At 53.0% G+C, this 18,099-nt stretch overlaps 2 protein-coding genes across 4 annotated transcripts in view; one reads left to right on the top strand and one right to left on the bottom strand.

Annotated features, from left to right (window-relative positions):
• RPS15 (ribosomal protein S15) lies at positions 1-6,133 on the bottom strand. The gene is made up of 4 exons (XM_061572394.1): positions 6,049-6,133; positions 4,291-4,379; positions 2,368-2,602; positions 1-177 (listed from the first exon to the last, which is right to left on the bottom strand). The coding sequence occupies exons 1-4, from the start codon at positions 6,049-6,051 to the stop codon at positions 64-66; spliced, it is 441 nt and encodes a 146-aa protein (XP_061428378.1). The 5' UTR covers positions 6,052-6,133; the 3' UTR covers positions 1-63.
• A 2,904-nt stretch (positions 6,134-9,037) lies between these two features.
• EPB41L4A (erythrocyte membrane protein band 4.1 like 4A) overlaps positions 9,038-18,099 on the top strand; it is a 40,077-nt gene continuing 31,015 nt past the window's right edge. For 2 of the 3 annotated variants that reach the window (XM_061572343.1, XM_061572344.1), the window contains exons 1-2: positions 9,038-9,297; positions 15,772-16,468. In XM_061572343.1, the coding sequence (XP_061428327.1) occupies positions 16,358-16,468 (111 nt within the window). In that variant the 5' untranslated portion in view covers positions 9,038-9,297; positions 15,772-16,357. The remainder of the gene's footprint in view (positions 9,298-15,771; positions 16,469-18,099) is intronic. The other variant, XM_061572341.1, reaches the window with a different exon arrangement.

Here is an 18,099-nt window from a genome sequence, read left to right on the forward strand (position 1 = left end):
TACTGGGATTTTTTTTTATTTTGTATTGATTCTGAACAAAATCAAGGCATGTGCACAGAGATTTTACTTCAGCGGGATAAAACGGGAAGAGTGGGTGGCACCGATACCGGGCCGACCGTGCTTCACGGGCTTGTAGGTGATGGAGAACTCGCCCAGGTAGTGGCCAATCATCTCGGGCTGAAACAAACACAAGCACACCACAATTATTTACACCCAGGCGAGAGTCCACCACCACGGAGATTAAATCTTTTTGCAAACGAGACGAAAGGTAAACACGAGCAGGATTATATTACAAGTGTACACATTCGTAGGTGGGAGGGGGACAAATGCCACACTGAATTAGCAGCATTTTATTGCAGCCTATACCTTTACACACATTACACAACCCACAGGCAAATTCAAGTTGATTTTGTTTAACCAGGTGAGAACTGGAGCCCAGGAATAGTCTAATTTGCAAGCGTGCAAATGTGTAGGTGACCTATTAACTTCATTCATCAATAAAGATTAGTATCATAACATACGAAGCTATACTGTATTCTTAAATAGAATCGTGGTAAGAGTTCTACCTGTATCTAAACATAGAACTGGCCAAACAGAGTGCTCAACGCAGGACACTTCTCAAAGTCTTGAGACTCAATGCGGTTTCCAGGGTAAAAGGCATTATTATTATTACTGCTGCTGGCCTTTTGTAGCTGCTTTGAAAGCACTGGGGATTGATGAGCCGCACAAAGCTTTTCAGAAAGCCTCTGGGTACGAAGAGGAAGCCTCCAGCAAACGGGAGATGCTCATGGTTTGCCCCACTAACTTGAAGTGTTGCCATTAAGCATATTCATTTAGGAATGCCAAACATAAAAAGAAAACATTTAAGTGAACTTTCCAGAAAAAGACTGAGGCATCGCCATTATAAAGGCCCACAATAAATCAATCCGCTTTTACAAGGGATTAACCCCAGCAGACAAGCAGTGGGCTTTTCAGCCGGCTTGGCAAACGTACGCACAACTAGATGCTGCCTTACTTTGTCTCGCTGTGCAAACAGCTGCAGCTCCCACTCCGTAGCAGTGGAGCTAGGCCATCACGACTTAAACAAATAGGTTTAAGACCAAGAGACCCTTCGAATTTTAGGTATGATTCTGAAATAATATAAACGTACGTCATCCAAGGTGAGCGATTCATAATTATCAATGATAATTCAAAACACAACTTGCCATGTCATGGACCCTGCTGATAAAAACCGAGTTATATATTTTTCTATTGTATAGAATTGCGGGCATGGCAAACAATCCTTACAAATTATGTACTATTGTACAAGCGCCCCTCAAGTAATGCGCCCCCCACCAGAGCACGAATTTGCAGTTACACGATTCATCTTTAAGGAACATACTTCACACTTATGCTATGTGTTTCAGTTACGTGCTCAAGAAAAAAAACTGAATAGAAAACTTACATTTTTTTTGTTAAAAATATTTTTCAAATAAAACAATGTAGCACGTTATGCAAAGGACGTCTGTATTTGATAGTTAGGCCACTTGAATGAGTTCTGTTGCGCTTAGCCATAGTTCCCACTTCTCTAACGTTCAAAATGTTTGTGCAAGGTTTTATGAACTTGGAAGAAGACGGTAGCAGGGAACGAGCAGTGCGAGGGGTGAAGCTGTAGTTGGATTACAAGTCCTTTACAATTCCATGACGTACATGTACTTCATCGGAACAGAATCTGGGAGAAAAAAATAAAATAACTTAATCGGTACTGAGGCTCCCACAAAGCCATGCGGGAGGACGTGGCAGTTTGGCACCAGCTATTGCTAGAGTGCGATCGTGTTGCTGCAGTTCTCTGCGGTGAGTACAATGCCTTTAAAAACAGCGGCGTTATACGGTTAGCGGTTAACGCCAACCGCTTGCGCGTTCCGAGATTCAGGGGTGAACAGGACCCACTCTGCAACTTGCAGACGTCTCAAAGGGTTAAGTGACGCCGCTGCTTTAGTTTTCATGTGGGATTAGAATGTATCATTCAGGGTCAAGTTTGGGGTGATGTGTTTAGAGGATAGATGTTAAGGGTTTAAGACTGTAGTGTCTAAGACTGCCCATTGGTGAAACTGTCCTTTGGCTCAACTGCTCAATGGCTCAACTACCAAGCTGGGAGATGGAATGAAATTAGAGTTTATTTGATTGGTTACACGGTTGGTTCCCAGTTTATCCAGTTTCCCGGCTATTTTACAAACGAGATACGTTGAGCCCAAGCACAGCCACAACAGGTTAAATCGGTGACCTGTGTATTGCCAGTCCAGTATGCCGACCATTACACCCGCAGCAGCGAGGGAGACCGTAGCCTCAGCCCAAAATAACAAAAGCACGAAGAAAACTTTTTAGTACCTTGACTTCGACCTGGTTGAAGGTCTTGCCGTTGTACACGCCCACCATGCTGCCCACCATCTCGGGGATGATGACCATGTCACGCAGATGCGTCTTCACCACCTCCGGCTTCTCCAGCGGTGGCGCGTCCTTCTTCGCCTTGCGCAGGCGCTTCAGCAGAGACAGCTGCTTCCGGCGCAGCCCGCGGTTGTACCGTCGCCGCTGGCGTGCACTGAACATCTGCATCAGCTGCTCACTGCGTAGTTCGCACGCGATCACGGGGAGACACAGGCACGCACGCGGCACACAGAAACACAACATCAGATTAAGGGGTATCGGAATGTCATCTTACACAAAATCAAAGATCCTTAAGGGAGTGCTTTTCTTTTGCAGCACTGTTTCCGGTCAGAAGCAGGAGATAACTTTCTTTCATTCAGATAAAAAAATCCTTATTTTATCATGTTTTCCAGTAAGCATTTGTTATGGACACAATTTTCATCGGTCCTATCGATTTTAAAAGACACACGCAAGAGGATATCCAACGAGGGAGATGGATCAATAAAATCAGCTTGTGCGGAAGTACTAGGTGGATTATTACATTGCATGATAGTCTTCCATTCTTGTATGGCAATATAATGTTCAGGAGCTAAATGCCAATATCGAGGTCTGCTCGTCACAAAGAGAGGGTTTCAGGAGAGTTCGTCTAGTTTTCCTATTCCTCCATTGAAGGAGTGAAGACTAGTGGTTCATAAATTATTGCATGGCCACAACCGCACTACTGTGGCTTGTCTTTAATGCATCTCTTTGTATCTTCGAGTCTCTATGTATCCGTGGGTTTCCAATATGGTCTATAGTTTGGGTTGCATGGCCACAATCACACTACTATGGCTTTTCTCTATAGCTCTACTGATCATATATTAACGACATCCACTTTACCTAGATGACTGTTCTGTTTAAGGTAACATGAAAAGTATACCGTCTCCCACCCAGCAGAATAATGAGCGGTGGGGGCGACTTGGGAGAGGCCATCAGATCATGGCTACTGATGCTGAAGGCAATGCCGACATGGTGAGTTTCATGCCACAGAAATAGTTTTGAACACGGGGATAAAGACCGCTTCCCTTTCTCCCAACCCTCTCCCCCACACCATTCAAGCGTCACAGTAACTCTAGCCTGTGGTTCCCATTGCCGGCCTTGTTAATAACCAAAGGCGCCATTGAGCTGGAAAGCCGAGCTGCTGGGCTACGGACATTTGAAAGCCACCGACCTGAGGGGGCACTCAAGCACACATCGCTACAGGGTCAGACCGAGCTCCTTTACTGCAGGAGCAATGTTAACGTTTCGCTCGAACAATAATGCGGTTTTGCCCCCTACAATGGAAAATTCAGTGGAATAGAGCCACAGCCGCCTTGATACATGGCTCTGTGAAAGGCTCCTCCCACGTTTTTTAAACTCCCTCCCCGCAATAGTATTCAGATTGAGCTGTGTCACATCGTCAAGAGACGACGTATCCATTTGGATCTCTCGCAGAGCGATGCTACGCTTCACGCTGTGGAAGCGGATGTCATAGAAATACCTCAGATCCCTTCAAGTGACCTTTTAATCCACAGTAATGGGGCAGCACTTTCCCACTCACTCTACCAATAACAGAAATGTTCTTCACATGAGAGTCAAACTAATATTTTTCAAACTTCAGGGCTGAAATTGTGTCTCATAAAGTGCAATTAACATGACGTTTTTGCTGTTGTTGTGAAGTCATTGGTGACCATGCTGAGACCGTTATCTCCACTACAACCTTGGTTTAATCACACGCAGGGCCCGAAGCCCGGATTCAATCCCAACATCATAGCATTGATAGCTCGACGCTCGAATCTCCAGAGCCACCGGGCAACCTCCGGAGTCACCACTCGCCTGAGACGTCCACCCACGTGACCGACTACTCACTTGGACATGTCCAGCAGCTGGTCCAAGTCCACGCCGCGGTACGTGTACTTGCGGAAGGTGCGCTTCTTCTTCTGGTCGCCTTGATCCGCCTGCGAGGGACGGCGCAACCAGTTAGAGGAGACAAACACGCCGCCTGACTGGCACATGGATATGCCTGCTGCTTGTGTAACACTTCACATGAAATGCATAGTAATGACAGTATAACATGCAGGTATCGTACGAGGCGGACGCCACGGTCCCCGCAGATTCATCGCAAGTAAGTACGAGTCCCTGACCCGTTATCATCTTTACGTTTGGCTCCCCAGAAAGGCCCGATTCTCAAGACACATTTTCAGGAGGGTCCTACCGAGTTTTTGCAGTCGTGGCCGACGCTGCTGCTGCGTGTAACCCCAATTGCGTAATTTGCAGGTAACTTTTTATCAGTCATGTACAGTATTGGGAAAATACCAGTAACTGTGTGCTAGTTTGTTTAATCGATTCAAGGAAACGGAACCTGGAGCAATCCCATGCAGAACACGGGGAGAACAAGCCCTTCACAATACCAAGGTGAACGGAATCTAGAATAAAACCCAGGTAAGTGTTACAAATGCGCCGCCGCCCAAAACTCTAAATAACCACTGGGACTGTGTGCTAACTTGTGTCTTATTATGGACACAGCGCATGCGAGAGACCCGAACTGTTAAGAGAACCAGGCACCGACCTCAAGTGAAACCAATTATTTGATGGTGCTGCTGCTGCTGCGTTGTGGCAGTGGTGCACGGGTACAAGTAACAAAAACACCTCAACAGCACCGCTTTTAAATATATAAAACTGCCGACGTTTCGGGCAACGGCCTTTCTTCATAGCTCACATTAAAGCGTCTTCCAACTCCAACCACGCGTGCAGGTCAGCGCTAATCCTATACATATATTTTATGGCCCCGAGCCGATGATGGAAATTCCACATTCCCATGCCGTGGTACCGGTCTAAGTTATTTTCCGGCCTCAATTTTGCGACCAATTCCTTTTCCAAAGCAACGGAGAGGACAAAAGTCAAATGAGAATAACTGCGAACGTTATCCATATCGACTCTTTATAAATTCCATGGGATGGGGGGGGGTAGCGGTTGCAATGTGGTTGTTAGTACACTGCCCTATGAACGCGGCCCAGACAAAACCTCCCTCACCAACCCGCCAGAGTGGACTAGCGTGGTCAAACTAAAACTCTTGAGATCCCCGCTCTGTCTTGACATGCGGCGAGGTCTTCATCAATAGTGGATTGACCAAGGGGCTGAAAGCTACGTAAAACGTAAATGTATATACTACGACGACAGCTTCACTCACTCCCTTGAGCACTATCCTAGCACCGTATAGTACTGTACACTCGAGTCTATTGCAATCAGTAAAAGGGGTAGGATGAGACTATCCTGAGGGGATTTTAAAAAGTTCCAAAAATATAATTCAATATTAAAAATAATATAACAATTCACAACCGCTCGCCGTGTACAATAAAACTACATTCATAACCACGTAACCATTGAACATCGCTACACTCAAGAGGAAGCCTCGCCGACAAGGCCTTGCCGATAAGGCCGCGCCGCGCACACTAACCATATTGAGACAAAAACACAATATTCCGACGCCATCCGAGACAAATGAAGGCGCGAACGCGAGCGAGGGGATCCTTCCTTCGCGGGGATATGCGATAGAAGTCGCTAGGAGAGACAGGGAAGGCGATGCTAAAGGATTGGCGAACGACGCCGAAACACCACCATACTCACCATCTTGGAGGCCGCTTGCGAAAGAGGGGGTGAGAGTTCCCGCGGGACGTGAGTTATCGCGAGATGTAACGCTGCATTCGATTCCGTAGTATGGATAAGAGCGCGCGGCGTCGCGAGATTTGGATTTGCTCGTTTACATAAGCGGCACAGCGGGGGATATTGGATTTACTAATTTACATAAGCGGCTGAGCGGGTTTGGATTTGGTAATTTACTTGCGTAACGAGTTTAAAATGCTAATGTATTTGTTTAGAAAAACCTCGCAGGGTCTCAAACATCACTCAACAATCACACTGTGTGTGTGGCCTTCAAAGGGAAAACCAACAGGCGACGTTTCGAGCAATGGCCCTTCTTCACAGCAACATAGAGAGAGGTCTGCAAAGTGTAAGTCATGAGTGTCAGGATTTGGTTAACGAGACGTTCCTCCCAGACAGCCACAAGTATATGAATGTTTTAAATTAATTATTTGACATCAGTTATCTATTGAAACATATAGAGCAGACTTCGATTATTGGAAATTTTTACCCCAAAAAATATAGTACTTATTTAAAAAAAAGTAATCGCTGTCCAAAAATTAAAAAAATAACAGCTAGCAGAGGATGGTTTCGATCCATCGACCTCTGGGTTATGGGCCCAGCACGCTTCCGCTGCGCCACTCTGCTTGGCGATTCAACCCACCTCACACGACCGCTATATACACAACAACAACACAACAACAATACGCACTCTCACACATACTGCCATGGCTTTGTATGTGATACTCTTACGTTTTTTCGGTAAAGTCACGTGGGTAAAAATAAATAATAAAATCAATAGAATAACTAATAATACAAATTTTACATATTCATATTTTTTTTTCTTTCTTTTTACCTACGTGACTTTACCGAAAAACTAAGAGTATGAATCCTTGCAGTCACGAAAGCTTCAAATCTAGAATTTGTATGTGATGTTGAATTTTTTCACACCGCACATTGCCAACCGCGTTAATCGGAGGTGTGCGGTGGAAGGACAACAAACTAAACACAAGGCAGTTCTAAAGAAATTAGCTTTCAATCTATTTTTAAAATACTGTGGCATTAATAATACGTTTACCCCTTCTTCAAAGCACATACATTAAACTAATGTACGTACTGTATGTTGAACTTCTTTCGCACCGTACCTAGCTAACCGTACTAATAGCACACACACGCACTTTACCCAGTCAACATTCAACGTTGCATCAACGTTGGCACGCTACTGGAACAGTTGACCCGACGTTGCTTGTTCACTCGATGTGCCATGAAGAAGGGCCACTGCCCGAAACGTCACCTTTTGTTATTTTGAAGGCCACGTGTTATTATTGATCAGTGAGGATGTTCATTGTGCGTGTCCACCACTGCCCAACGCAGCAGCAGTATAGCCCAATATGTGAACTCTTATTGTTGAGCTGTGGATTGATATTTGTTGATATTTTATTTTATACTTTGTGTATATGTTCGATTTTCGACAACACATTATATGACGTATTTAATACGTCCTCAATTATTAACAAAATATGAAATAATGTTCGATCGTTAACAATATAATGTATGCTGCACATTAACACAACTGATCAATCATAATTTGAATATTGGTCATGCAAAATAAAAAAAATGATAATCCGTGACATATTAAATCCACAGGTATTAGACATGGTATATAATGTATAAATATCCTGCTTTTAAATGTTGAAAATCGAATATATATATAAACAATCAAACATAGCAGCGTGTATGTTGAACTTATTTCGCTCCATACAGAGCCAATCGTGCTAATATATCATACTACAATCAAGTTCAGTTTCTTCGCCAATAACTCTCCAACCTGATTCGCTTTCAGCTGACACAACAATCAATGTATCAATACTCAATGAATCGTTTCGTTTTGTGTCAAACTATCGAACCCATGTCCAACAGAGTGGGGCCTATACACGTCTGGCAGTTCACCAGAATGAATCGATTTGTTCTAGCGAGCCTGGCCGCTGACGAGACACTGCATTCCGATTACCGTGGGGAAAGAGCTTCATAGCTTATCGGATTCCTCCGGTATCAATACATCTTTAGATTCTGAAAGTCGAAACCGGTCCAGAGTTTTGATTGTTGAACCAATGCTGCTGAAACGTGGGATGTGTAAAGACATAGTTTAGTGGTGTGGAAGGACAGATGTGGGATTGGAGATATAAGCAGGACTGTCTCGCTTATCTCTTACATTCTTTGCATCCATAATCTACATAAGGGACGACCTCACCCAACCCCTCCCCTCACCCCGCCCCTCACCCCCCTATCCCTCCCCTCCACCACCCCACCCCGCCCCTCACCCCCTACCCCTCACCTCACCCCCTACCCCTCCCCTCCACCACCCCACCCCGCCCCTCACCCCCTACCCCTCCCCTCCACCACCCCACCCCGCCCCTCACCCCCTACCCCTCCCCTCCACCACCCCACCCCGCCCCTCACCCCCCTATCCCACCCCTCCACCACCTCACCCGCCCCTCACCCCCTACCCCTCCCCTCCACCACCCCACCCCGCCCCTCACCCCCTACCCCTCCCCTCCACCACCTCACCCGCCCCTCACTCCCCTACCCCTCCCCTCCACCACCCCACCCCGCCCCTCACCCCCCTATCCCACCCCACCCCGCCCCTCCACCACCTCACCCCGCCCCTCACCCCCCTACCCCTCCCCTCCACCACCCCACCCCCGCCCCTCCACCACCTCACCCCGCCCCTCACCCCCTATCCCTCCCCTCCACCACTTCACCCCGCCCCTCCACCACCCCACCCCGCCCTCGGCCACCTCAACCCCAACCACGTGACATCGTCCCTTGCTGTCGCCCCCCCTCAGCGACGGGCCCAACCCCCCCCCCCCGTGTGACGTCACGTGGGGGCGGGGATGTGGGTGGGGGCCTCGACCCTCCCCCCCACAGCCACTGCCCGTCAGCTGCTGTCGTAGCAGCAGTAGGCAGCAGCTGCTGCCGCTGTCAGTCGCTCCTGCTGCAGCTGCTGTTGTTGCTGTTGCTGCAGCTGCTGTTGTTGCTGCTGCTGTTGCTGCTGTAGCTGCTGCAGCTGATGCTGTTGCTGCTGTAGCTGCTGCTGCTGTTGTTGCTGCTGCTGTAGCTGCTGCTGCTGCTGCAGCTGCTGCGGTGCCGCCAAGGATGTCGAGCTCGCTGCTGCTGCTGCCCCCGCTGGGGATGTTTTGATGACGTCCCTGGCGGCTCCCCCTGGCAGCTGAGCGGGTAAGGAGGGGAGCCCTCCCCGTGCCGCTCTCGTCTCTCTCGCTGTGTCCCCCTCGCCACTCTCTCTCATAGCCTTGCCTTCTCGATTCCACCACTGTTAACACACAGTCCGTGTCAATAATACTACTGTGTGGACAACAGACGACGGTTCGGGCAATGTCCCTCCTTCATACGCGTCAACTGTTGTTGCAGCTACTGCGTTACCTTTGACACTTCGATGGTGCTGTTTGTTGCTGGCTGTCTGACGGGGGGGGGGGGGCATTCGACATCCGAACGTGTGCGCTCCATCTCCGTGGCGGACGTGGCCGTGTCTGCTCGGGTGACCGCTCGAGTGACTTAATAGGCGCTCGCTAACTAAGTCACGTGGGGCCCTGTGGCCCAATACCCAACGAGGCCAGCTTCTCCCCCTTCTCGTCGTCGTTGTTGTCTCTTCCGCCGATGAGGTTCAGTGTCTCGAGCTTGCCTGCTTCGTTACGTTGAACCTCCACCGCGGCCGCCGTCACCAGCCCCTGCTCACTCTCCACTGCTGAGTGAGGGCCGAAGCTACTGCTGCTGCCTTCAATTAGCGACCCAAGTTCGCCCTGCGGTGCCCCAGGTTACCCCTGGCTACCTCAGGTTACCCCAGGCTACCCCTGGTTACCCCTGGTTACCCCAGGTTATCCCTGGTTACCCCAAGTTACCCCAAGTTACCCCAAGTTACCCCAGGTTATCCCTGGTTACCCAGTCAGCTGTAGCTCGCAAACGCCCAAGCCACTCCAGACGTTGGCAACGATCGCTCAGTCGCGATTGATTGTTAACTGCCTCATCAATTAGATCGGCCAACTTGGTGACTACCGTCACTGACTAGCCATGGCTAGGGCCTGTCTTGATGACTATCATCACTCTAATTATATTTTGTTAGTAGATAGTAAGTCTCAGTAACTACTGTGAATACTCTGACTGTCTGGGTGACAGCAGTGGCTGACTAGTGACTGTCTGGGTGACAGCAGTGGCTGTCTGGGTGACTGGCTGGGTGACTGTCTGGGTGACTGGGTGACTGTCTGGGTGACTGTCTGGGTGACTGGGTGACTGTCTGGGTGACTGGCTGGGTGACTGTCTGGGTGACTGTCTGGGTGACTGGGTGACTGTCTGGGTGACTGTCTGGTGACTGGCTGGGTGACTAACTGCGTGACTGTCTGTGTGACTGGCTGGGTGACTGGCTGGGTGACTGGCTGGGTGACTGCCTAGTTGACAGCAGTGACTGGCTGGGTGACTGGGTGACTAACTGGGTGACTGGCTGGGTGAGTGGCTGGGTGACTGGCTGGGTGACTGGCTGGGTGACTGCCTAGTTGACAGCAGTGACTGTCTGGGTGACTGGCTGGGTGACTAACTGGGTGACTGGCTGGGTGACTCGGTGACTAACTGGGTGACTGTCTGGTGACTGTCTGGGTGACAGCAGTGGCTACCTGGTGACTGTCTGGGTGACTGTCTGGGTGACTAACTGGGTGACTGGCTGGGTGACTGGGTGAATAACTGGGTGACTGGCTGGTTGACTGTCTGAGTGACTGACTGGGTGACTGTCTGGGTGACAGCAGTGGCTACCTGGTGACTGGCTGGGTGACTGCTCACCAGGCAGGGCTGCAGGGTCACGTGGCGGGGGTCGTCGTCACGAAGCTCCCTGACTCGCTGCTGCGGTGTCAGGTGACGCGCCCACAGGTCGGGACACGTTCACAAAGCCTCTCAGTGTCTCCCTGAGCCTCACAAAGTCTCCCCGAGCCTCACTGTGGCTCACAAAGTCCCCCCAAGTCTCCCCGAGAGTCTCACAAAGTCTCCCCGAGCCTCACTGTGGCTCACAAAGTCCCCCCGAGTCTCCCCGAGAGTCTCACAAAGTCTCCCCGAGCCTCACTGTGGCTCACAAAGTCCCCCCGAGTCTCCCCGAGAGTCTCACAAAGTCTCCCCGAGCCTCACTGTGGCTCACAAAGTCTCACAAAGTCCCCCCGATTCTCCCCGAGAGTCTCACAAAGTCTCCCCGAGCCTCACTGTGGCTCACAAAGTCTCACAAAGTCTCCCCGAGCCTCACTGTGGCTCACCGAGTCTCACTGTGGCTCACCGAGTCTCCTCGAGTCTCCTGAAGTATCCTCGTGTCTCACTGTGTGTCTCCGTGTCTCACAGTGTGTCCCCGTGTCTCACTGTGTGTCCCCGTGTCTCACTGTGTGTCCCCGTGTCTCACTGTGTGTCCCCGTGTCTCACTGTGTCCCCGTGTCTCACTGTGTGTCTCCGTGTCTCACCGTGTCTCACTGTGTGTCCCCGTGTCTCACTGTGTCTCCGTGTCTCACTGTGTGTCCCCGTGTCTCACAGTGTGTGTCCCCCGTGTCTCACTGTGTGTCCCCGTGTCTCACCGTGTCTCACTGTGTGTCCCCGTGTCTCACCGTGTCTCACTGTGTGTCCCCGTGTCTCACTGTGTGTCCCCGTGTCTCACTGTGTGTCTCCGTGTCTGTCCATGTCATGTCACTGCGTCTCCCCATGCGTCCCGTGTCTTTATGTGTCTACAATTGTCTCATGCTCTCGCCTCGTTTGTCTGTGTTACTCCGTGCCTCTCCGTGTCTCCCTGTCTCTCTCCCTTCATATCCTTGACGTTTCAGACGTATACCCGTGTCTCCTCGTGTCTCCCCACGTCTGTTCCCCCCATCTCCCGGTGCCTCTTCATTTATCTTCCCGTGTGTCTGCCCCCACCTCTCCGTACCTTCTCCTGTCCCCCCGTGTATCTCCTCACTCCGCGTGTCGCCTCCTCCTGCGTGGTGGTGTTGTTGTTGTTGCTGCTGCTGTTGTTGTTGCTGCTGCTGCTGTTGTTGTAGTGGTTTGCGCGCCGGTCATGGCTACAGGCAGAGCGTTGGCCGAGCTGGCACGGCCTTGGTGGCCTGCTGCTGCTGGGGGGGATCTCAGAGAAGAGGCGGCTGTGTTAGTGGCGAGCAAAACACATAAGGTGTGCATTGTGTGAGTGCGTGCGGTGCGCGTGCGTAAAAACTACGCGCGTGTGTGTATAGTGTGTGTCCGTGTCCGTGTGTGGCTGCGGTGTTGCAGTGGAGTCGAGTTGCACCGCGCTACGAACCTCAGCCGGGTCCTGGGCCTCCGGTAGATACACTCAGCCTGAATTGAGCAGCCGTGCGGCCGTGCGTGGTGCTGGCCACGCCACCTCCTCGTGTGCCGTGCCGGCTGTCTTCACAGGCGGAACCCCCCAACAGCCTCTGTTGAAGGCGAGGCAGGGGGGTCCATGCCTGTGTGTGGTGGCACAAAGCCCCGGAGAGAGGAGGGAGCGACGCGTGGCCTTGGCGAGGCCACGTTGTGTCTCTGCATCAGCGGCGTAGACACCCTTCCTAGACGACTTGCAAAATGCCGCTGGCGGGCAACATCAACTACAAATCCCCCATACGGACTTCACAAGACGTGGGGCAAGTGCCGTTCGCGAGCACCTGTGAAGGCCGGATTAGCGCAACTAGGGGGAGGTGTAGCCAACGCCTCGCCCAACCGCCTTTGTCTCCCCGGTGCTGATGTCTTATACACACACGCTGCACGAGCTGGTCATTTAAGGCTGAGTCGACCTAGCGGAGGCCCAGGAGCAGCTCGGATATTCGCTGTCACTGAATTTTGGTCGGGGAGTGGGAATTGAACTCGAGTCGGAGGGCAGCGCGCTAACCACTGTGCCACCGCTCCCCACTCTAGCAGTGAGTGCGGTTTACTGAGCACACCAACACGAGAAATTCAGTGTCACCACCTCAAAACTACTGCCCGTTTGTGCCCAATTAGTGCCGCTAATTTGCTTATTGCAGCGACCTGGATTAATGTAACTTTTGGGCCATTTGTAAGTGGTAGACCGTGCGATGTGAAGTCCTAAAACTTAACTTCATACGGTACGCAGCCACGAGGCATTCATCTGAAATGCAGCCCAGTGAACTTGGCCCATCACCATCATTATCACCACCGCCACCACCATCATCATCTTTGATGTGCCAACGCTTTGATCCCCACCTGGAAGAACTCTAGTTTCTCGCACTGCAAAATTGCCTTGCAAACGAATGACTCTGTCGTCATGGAGACTTGCGACAGGCACCGGGAGCCAGGTTCACTCCCTCCTGCCTCTCTCACTGCACCACGCTCCGATCGGTGTGTTCCTGCAGTCAGAATTTTAAGACGTTTCTCTCCCTTCAATTTATATCTCTCTCTCGTGCCTTTGAAAGTCCTCTTTACGTTCAACTTGTGCGCGTAAAAAATATAATAACGAATGAATGGCTTGGCCTGGAGGCGGTCCCCGATGTTGATGATGACTACGTGCTGCCCTTCCCAGGGCGCTTGTCGCCTTATCAGTCAGTCAAGTGTCAATTGGCGCTGCCGTGGGGGGTCCAATGGAGCGGTGGGCTCAGCGGTTAACGCGCTTTGCGCTACGAACCCGGCGACCTCAAGATGACGTCGGTGATATCTGACCCGGCCCTGGGCCCACACGCTAGCCGGCGTGGTGAAGTATGGTCAACCAACCGCACGCTCCACCGCTCGCCTCATTCATTCAGCAGCGGATTGCCAGACGGCTGTAAATGGTAATGATTATAATTATGGATACCACCGGCGTAGGATCTCCTAGGGCTGCTCAAGGTCTAACATGAGATAAAGGCGCAGCCCTGCAATTGCTTTGCTCACGTCACCGTTGGCGGAAGAGCCCTCTAACTTAGCCAACTCTAGAGGGGTGTATTGAGTCTACTCGCCCACGTTGATCTCACGTGGTCGGGGAAAAAGGTGAGCGTGCCCACACTTCACCCCACCACCACACGCCGCCCGACCTCCTGCTCATAAACTTACCGTGGTGGACTCCGTTTACACCGCTGGGTGGACAGAGGCGGCGGGAGCGGGAAGGCGGGCGGAGGGAGATTGTGGGAGGGATGTTGAGAAATCTGTACCACCGTTTCAGCTGCTGCGCCGGGAGATAGGAGCACGCGGCTGGCTGTCTGGCTGGTGCGAGTGGCTGCGTGACCAGGTGGCTTGTGGGTCGTCTAACCTCGTGGCCAGGTGGCTTGTCTAACCTCGTGGCCTGTCTAACCTCGTGGCCGGGTGCCGTGTGGGCTGGCTGGTGCGAGTGGCTGCGTGGCCAGGTGGCTTGCGGGCTGGGTGGGCAATCCGTCGTGAAAACGCCAAACAAGCTGACGATAATGTCTCCTCTTCGACGTATCATAATCCGTCTCTCCACGTAATACAAATACGAGAATTCGACCCCCACATCCCGTGAGCCGCACGTGCACGGCCTTCGTTCCTGGAGTGGGTTACGTTCAGCAGCATTGATTCAAGACGAGCAACATCTCTGGACCGAGTCAGGCTCGCTTGCATCAATGCTGGTGAACTGCCAGATGTTTATAAGCAAGGACCGGTTTCGATAATCAGTGTCTCATAAGGAGTAGAGTTAGGCTCCCTTGAAACAACGCTGTCGAACAGCCGGTCTTACAGGCAATGCCCCCTATATTTACGATATGGGTCCCAGTTATATCTTATCAATAAACCCTGGCAATACCTGAGATACACCTGATTGGATTGGTATGCCGGGAGATTGTCTTGGCTCGGAGCCCACCCCCATCTCGGTAGTGTCCTGGTTAATGTTTTACTGGCCCCCTCTCTCCCCGTGCCGGCCGTGTCGTGACCCCTGGCTTTTGTTTGTGCGGCAATTCACGCCGCCTCCTGCCACCGCGTCTGTGCCCAGTCAACGTATCCACGGCGACCCCCGGGGCCCACAGAGGCCGCGTCTTCACCGCCTCCGCCGCCGGCTGGACCCGGGGCGTGCCGGGCCCGCTCCCTATCCCGCGAGCCTGGCCGCTCCTCCATCCGGACTCCTTTGTCTCCCCGTCGCTCATTTTTGCGCAACGCACCGCCCGCGTGGTTTAAGGCCGAGTCAACGTAGGTGCGGGGCCCAGAACCACCTCCGATATCAATGCGGAACTTTAGAAGTGTAACCCCCCCCCCGCCACCTCTTGAGCGTGCAGGGTTTTCTCCGAGATTCGCCCGACTCCTCCCGCACGAAAGCGAACGTTCGTTTCGCGGGATCGGTGAAGCATCCCGACGCGGCAGGGGGACCCCTCCTGGCAAAGGGGGGGGGGGGACTCGGCGAGGCTTTCCGCGGGCTGACAAGCAACGAGGTGGGGGGCATTGCTGCCTTGAGCCCCCACACTTGTGCTGGGTCGAGTAATGATTACCCTGGGCGTGCGGGAGAGAGAGAGCGAGGCTTGTAGCGTCCATTCACGCTTGACCACACTCGCCCCTCTCTCCGATGAGAGGGGGGTTGGGGGTGACTCAACGCGACTCAGGAGAGCCGCGTGGACTCGGCTGAGCAATTCTGTCACAGCCCCCCCCTCCCCCACTCGGCCACTCAACCGCCGCTCCCGGGGGACGTGGGGGTGGCGATGCGGCGATGAATGCCCCCCCCCACCCCCCGTCGCAAACCGTCGGCTTTGTCGTTGGCAGGGGGCTGCGTCTGCAGTGTGGCCGCGATCCGAGCGGAGGGAGCGAGGGGGAGAGGGCAGCGGTCGGCGGATGACACCACGAGAGCTCCTCGCGTCGTTGCCGCCCGGCGCGGCGCTCTGACGGCGAAGAAGGAGGAGGAGGACGAGGAGGAGGAGGTGCAGGCGAGGAGGATCGAGAGAGGGCGAGCGGCAGCCGGCCGAGGAGGTGGCGTGGGGATGTGAGGGCCCCTGAGCGGGGGGGGAGGGGGTTTCTCGACACGGACGGAGGGAACGTCCCGATCAAAGCGTCCGCCTGGATTTTCGAGTGACCCTCGAGACCCGAGTGATCGTCTGGATCGAATGATCGTCCGGATTTTCGAACGATCCTGGAGACTCGAGTGACCATCGAGACTCCGAAGTAATCATCCAAATTCGCGTGATCCACCGGATTACCACCAAGTCGTCGTGCGGACGTTCAGCGTTCAGCGGCGATATCTGCTGCCACCGGATCGCCCCTCTCACCCCCCCCGCCTCTCGCCGTCCCACGCTGGCCCCCCACCCCGTCGGCAGGGCCCCCCCGTCGCGCGCGACCCCCAGGGTGGGCGAGGATGAGCTGCCTGTGTGGGGGTGGCGAGGAGGAGGAGGAGGAGTTCTACTGCGAGGTTCTGCTGCTGGACGAGACCACGCTGCAGCTCACGTCCCAGCAGCACGGAGTCAAGGTGAGGCACGCGGGGTGGGGGCCGCAGGGGAGCGGTGTCAGGCGGACAGGTGTGATGTGTGCAGGTGTGGGAGCGTCGTGTATACACCGAGAGTTGGGGTGTGCGACAGCGTGCTGTGCAGGGGTGCGTGTTTTGGGTTTGGAAATGTCCACGGGTGTACATCATGTACATTGTGTACATCGTGTACATTATGTATGCGTGTGTGTTCAGGCGTGGCGTGTTCATGCGTGGCCAGGTGTGCATCGTATTTGTGCCCGAACCCCATGTGGACATACTAGCCCTCGTTATAGCAACGTGGAATTTCCAATTCTGGATTAAAGACAACTCTCCTGTGCTCACTTGAGCATCATCATCATCGTCATCAGCAGCATCAGTAGCAGCAGCAGCCATGGTCAATCCACTTCTAGATGAAGGTCTTCCCCAAGCCGCCCACGATCATCTCTCACGATCCTGCGATGTGACGATCCACCGTCGCCGCTCCGTCTCCTCGGTGGAGGTCTCCTCCGACGCGTTCCGTTTCCCTCGGCCGTCACTCCACCCTTGAGCTCGATCATCGGGGGGGGGGGGCACCGTCCCACCTCCAGCCGTGGCTAGACGCGTCCCTCCCCGAGCCAGCGCCCACAGCCGGTGCACAAGGACTCGTCAACAACAACATCAACAACAACATCAACAACAACATCAACAACAACAATAACACATTCATCAATAACAACACCGTGTGTCCGTGGCCTCAGCCCCAAACGAGCAGCTGGTGTAGCGGTGCGTAGTAAACATCGCCACTGGGGAGACAAAGGTGGCCGGGAGTGGTGCTGGCCACCCACCCCCTTCTGTGCCATGCCGGCCTTCATAGATGCTGCTTGCTAGCAGCACTTGCCCCAGCAGTCTGTTGAGGCTACACGGAGGGGGGGCCTTAAAAGAGGGAACATATAGGCCCTTCTCCACAGCGCACATTTTTTGATGAACTCCGAAGAAGGTTCATTTCCCGAAACGTCACCTGTCATTATGTTCTCTCTTCTCAGGCCACACGCCTGCGTCGGCCTGTCCTGACAGACCGACGCCATGAACCTGGCCGCTCTCCCTAATCCGCGTTGCCTTTCTGCTGCTGTCTCTCCAAAGTGCATCCTCGGCAGGGACGCGTCTCCCTCTCCGCACGTCTTTGTGTTCACTCTGCGGTTTTCGTGTTTTGTAAAGGACCGGACGCGACGCGGGGGAGGCGGTACATACCGACGTGTAAAAGACAAACAACTTTCATCGAGACGCGACCTTGACATCTGCACTCCGGACGAACCCCCAGAGAGAGAGAGAGAGCGGCTCACGTTTGAACTTTTTTTGACGAACAAAAACAAATCTGGGTTGGTGCAGCTCGGTGTGGCGCAGCGGTGGCCAGGAGTCTGCGTGACGCCGCACAGATCTCACGGCAAAGTCCGCGGCAGTCACCAGATTTTTCTCTCAGCCGAAAACCGGCGCGGTTCGGTGGCGATGGCGCTTCGGTTCCTGCTGCTAAAAGGGCGTCCGTGAACGGAGTCGCTGAGGACCGCGGGGTCATGGAGCCACGAGGTCATGCAGTCATGGGGGTCACCGGGTGACCGAGATGACCGGCATATGCACCACCTGTGCTCCCCGCTGTGCCA

This window comes from Lethenteron reissneri, chromosome 50 (genome assembly GCF_015708825.2).
Source record: "Lethenteron reissneri isolate LAM-NWPU_2019-01 chromosome 50, ASM1570882v1, whole genome shotgun sequence".
Lineage (NCBI taxonomy): Eukaryota > Metazoa > Chordata > Hyperoartia > Petromyzontiformes > Petromyzontidae > Lethenteron > Lethenteron reissneri.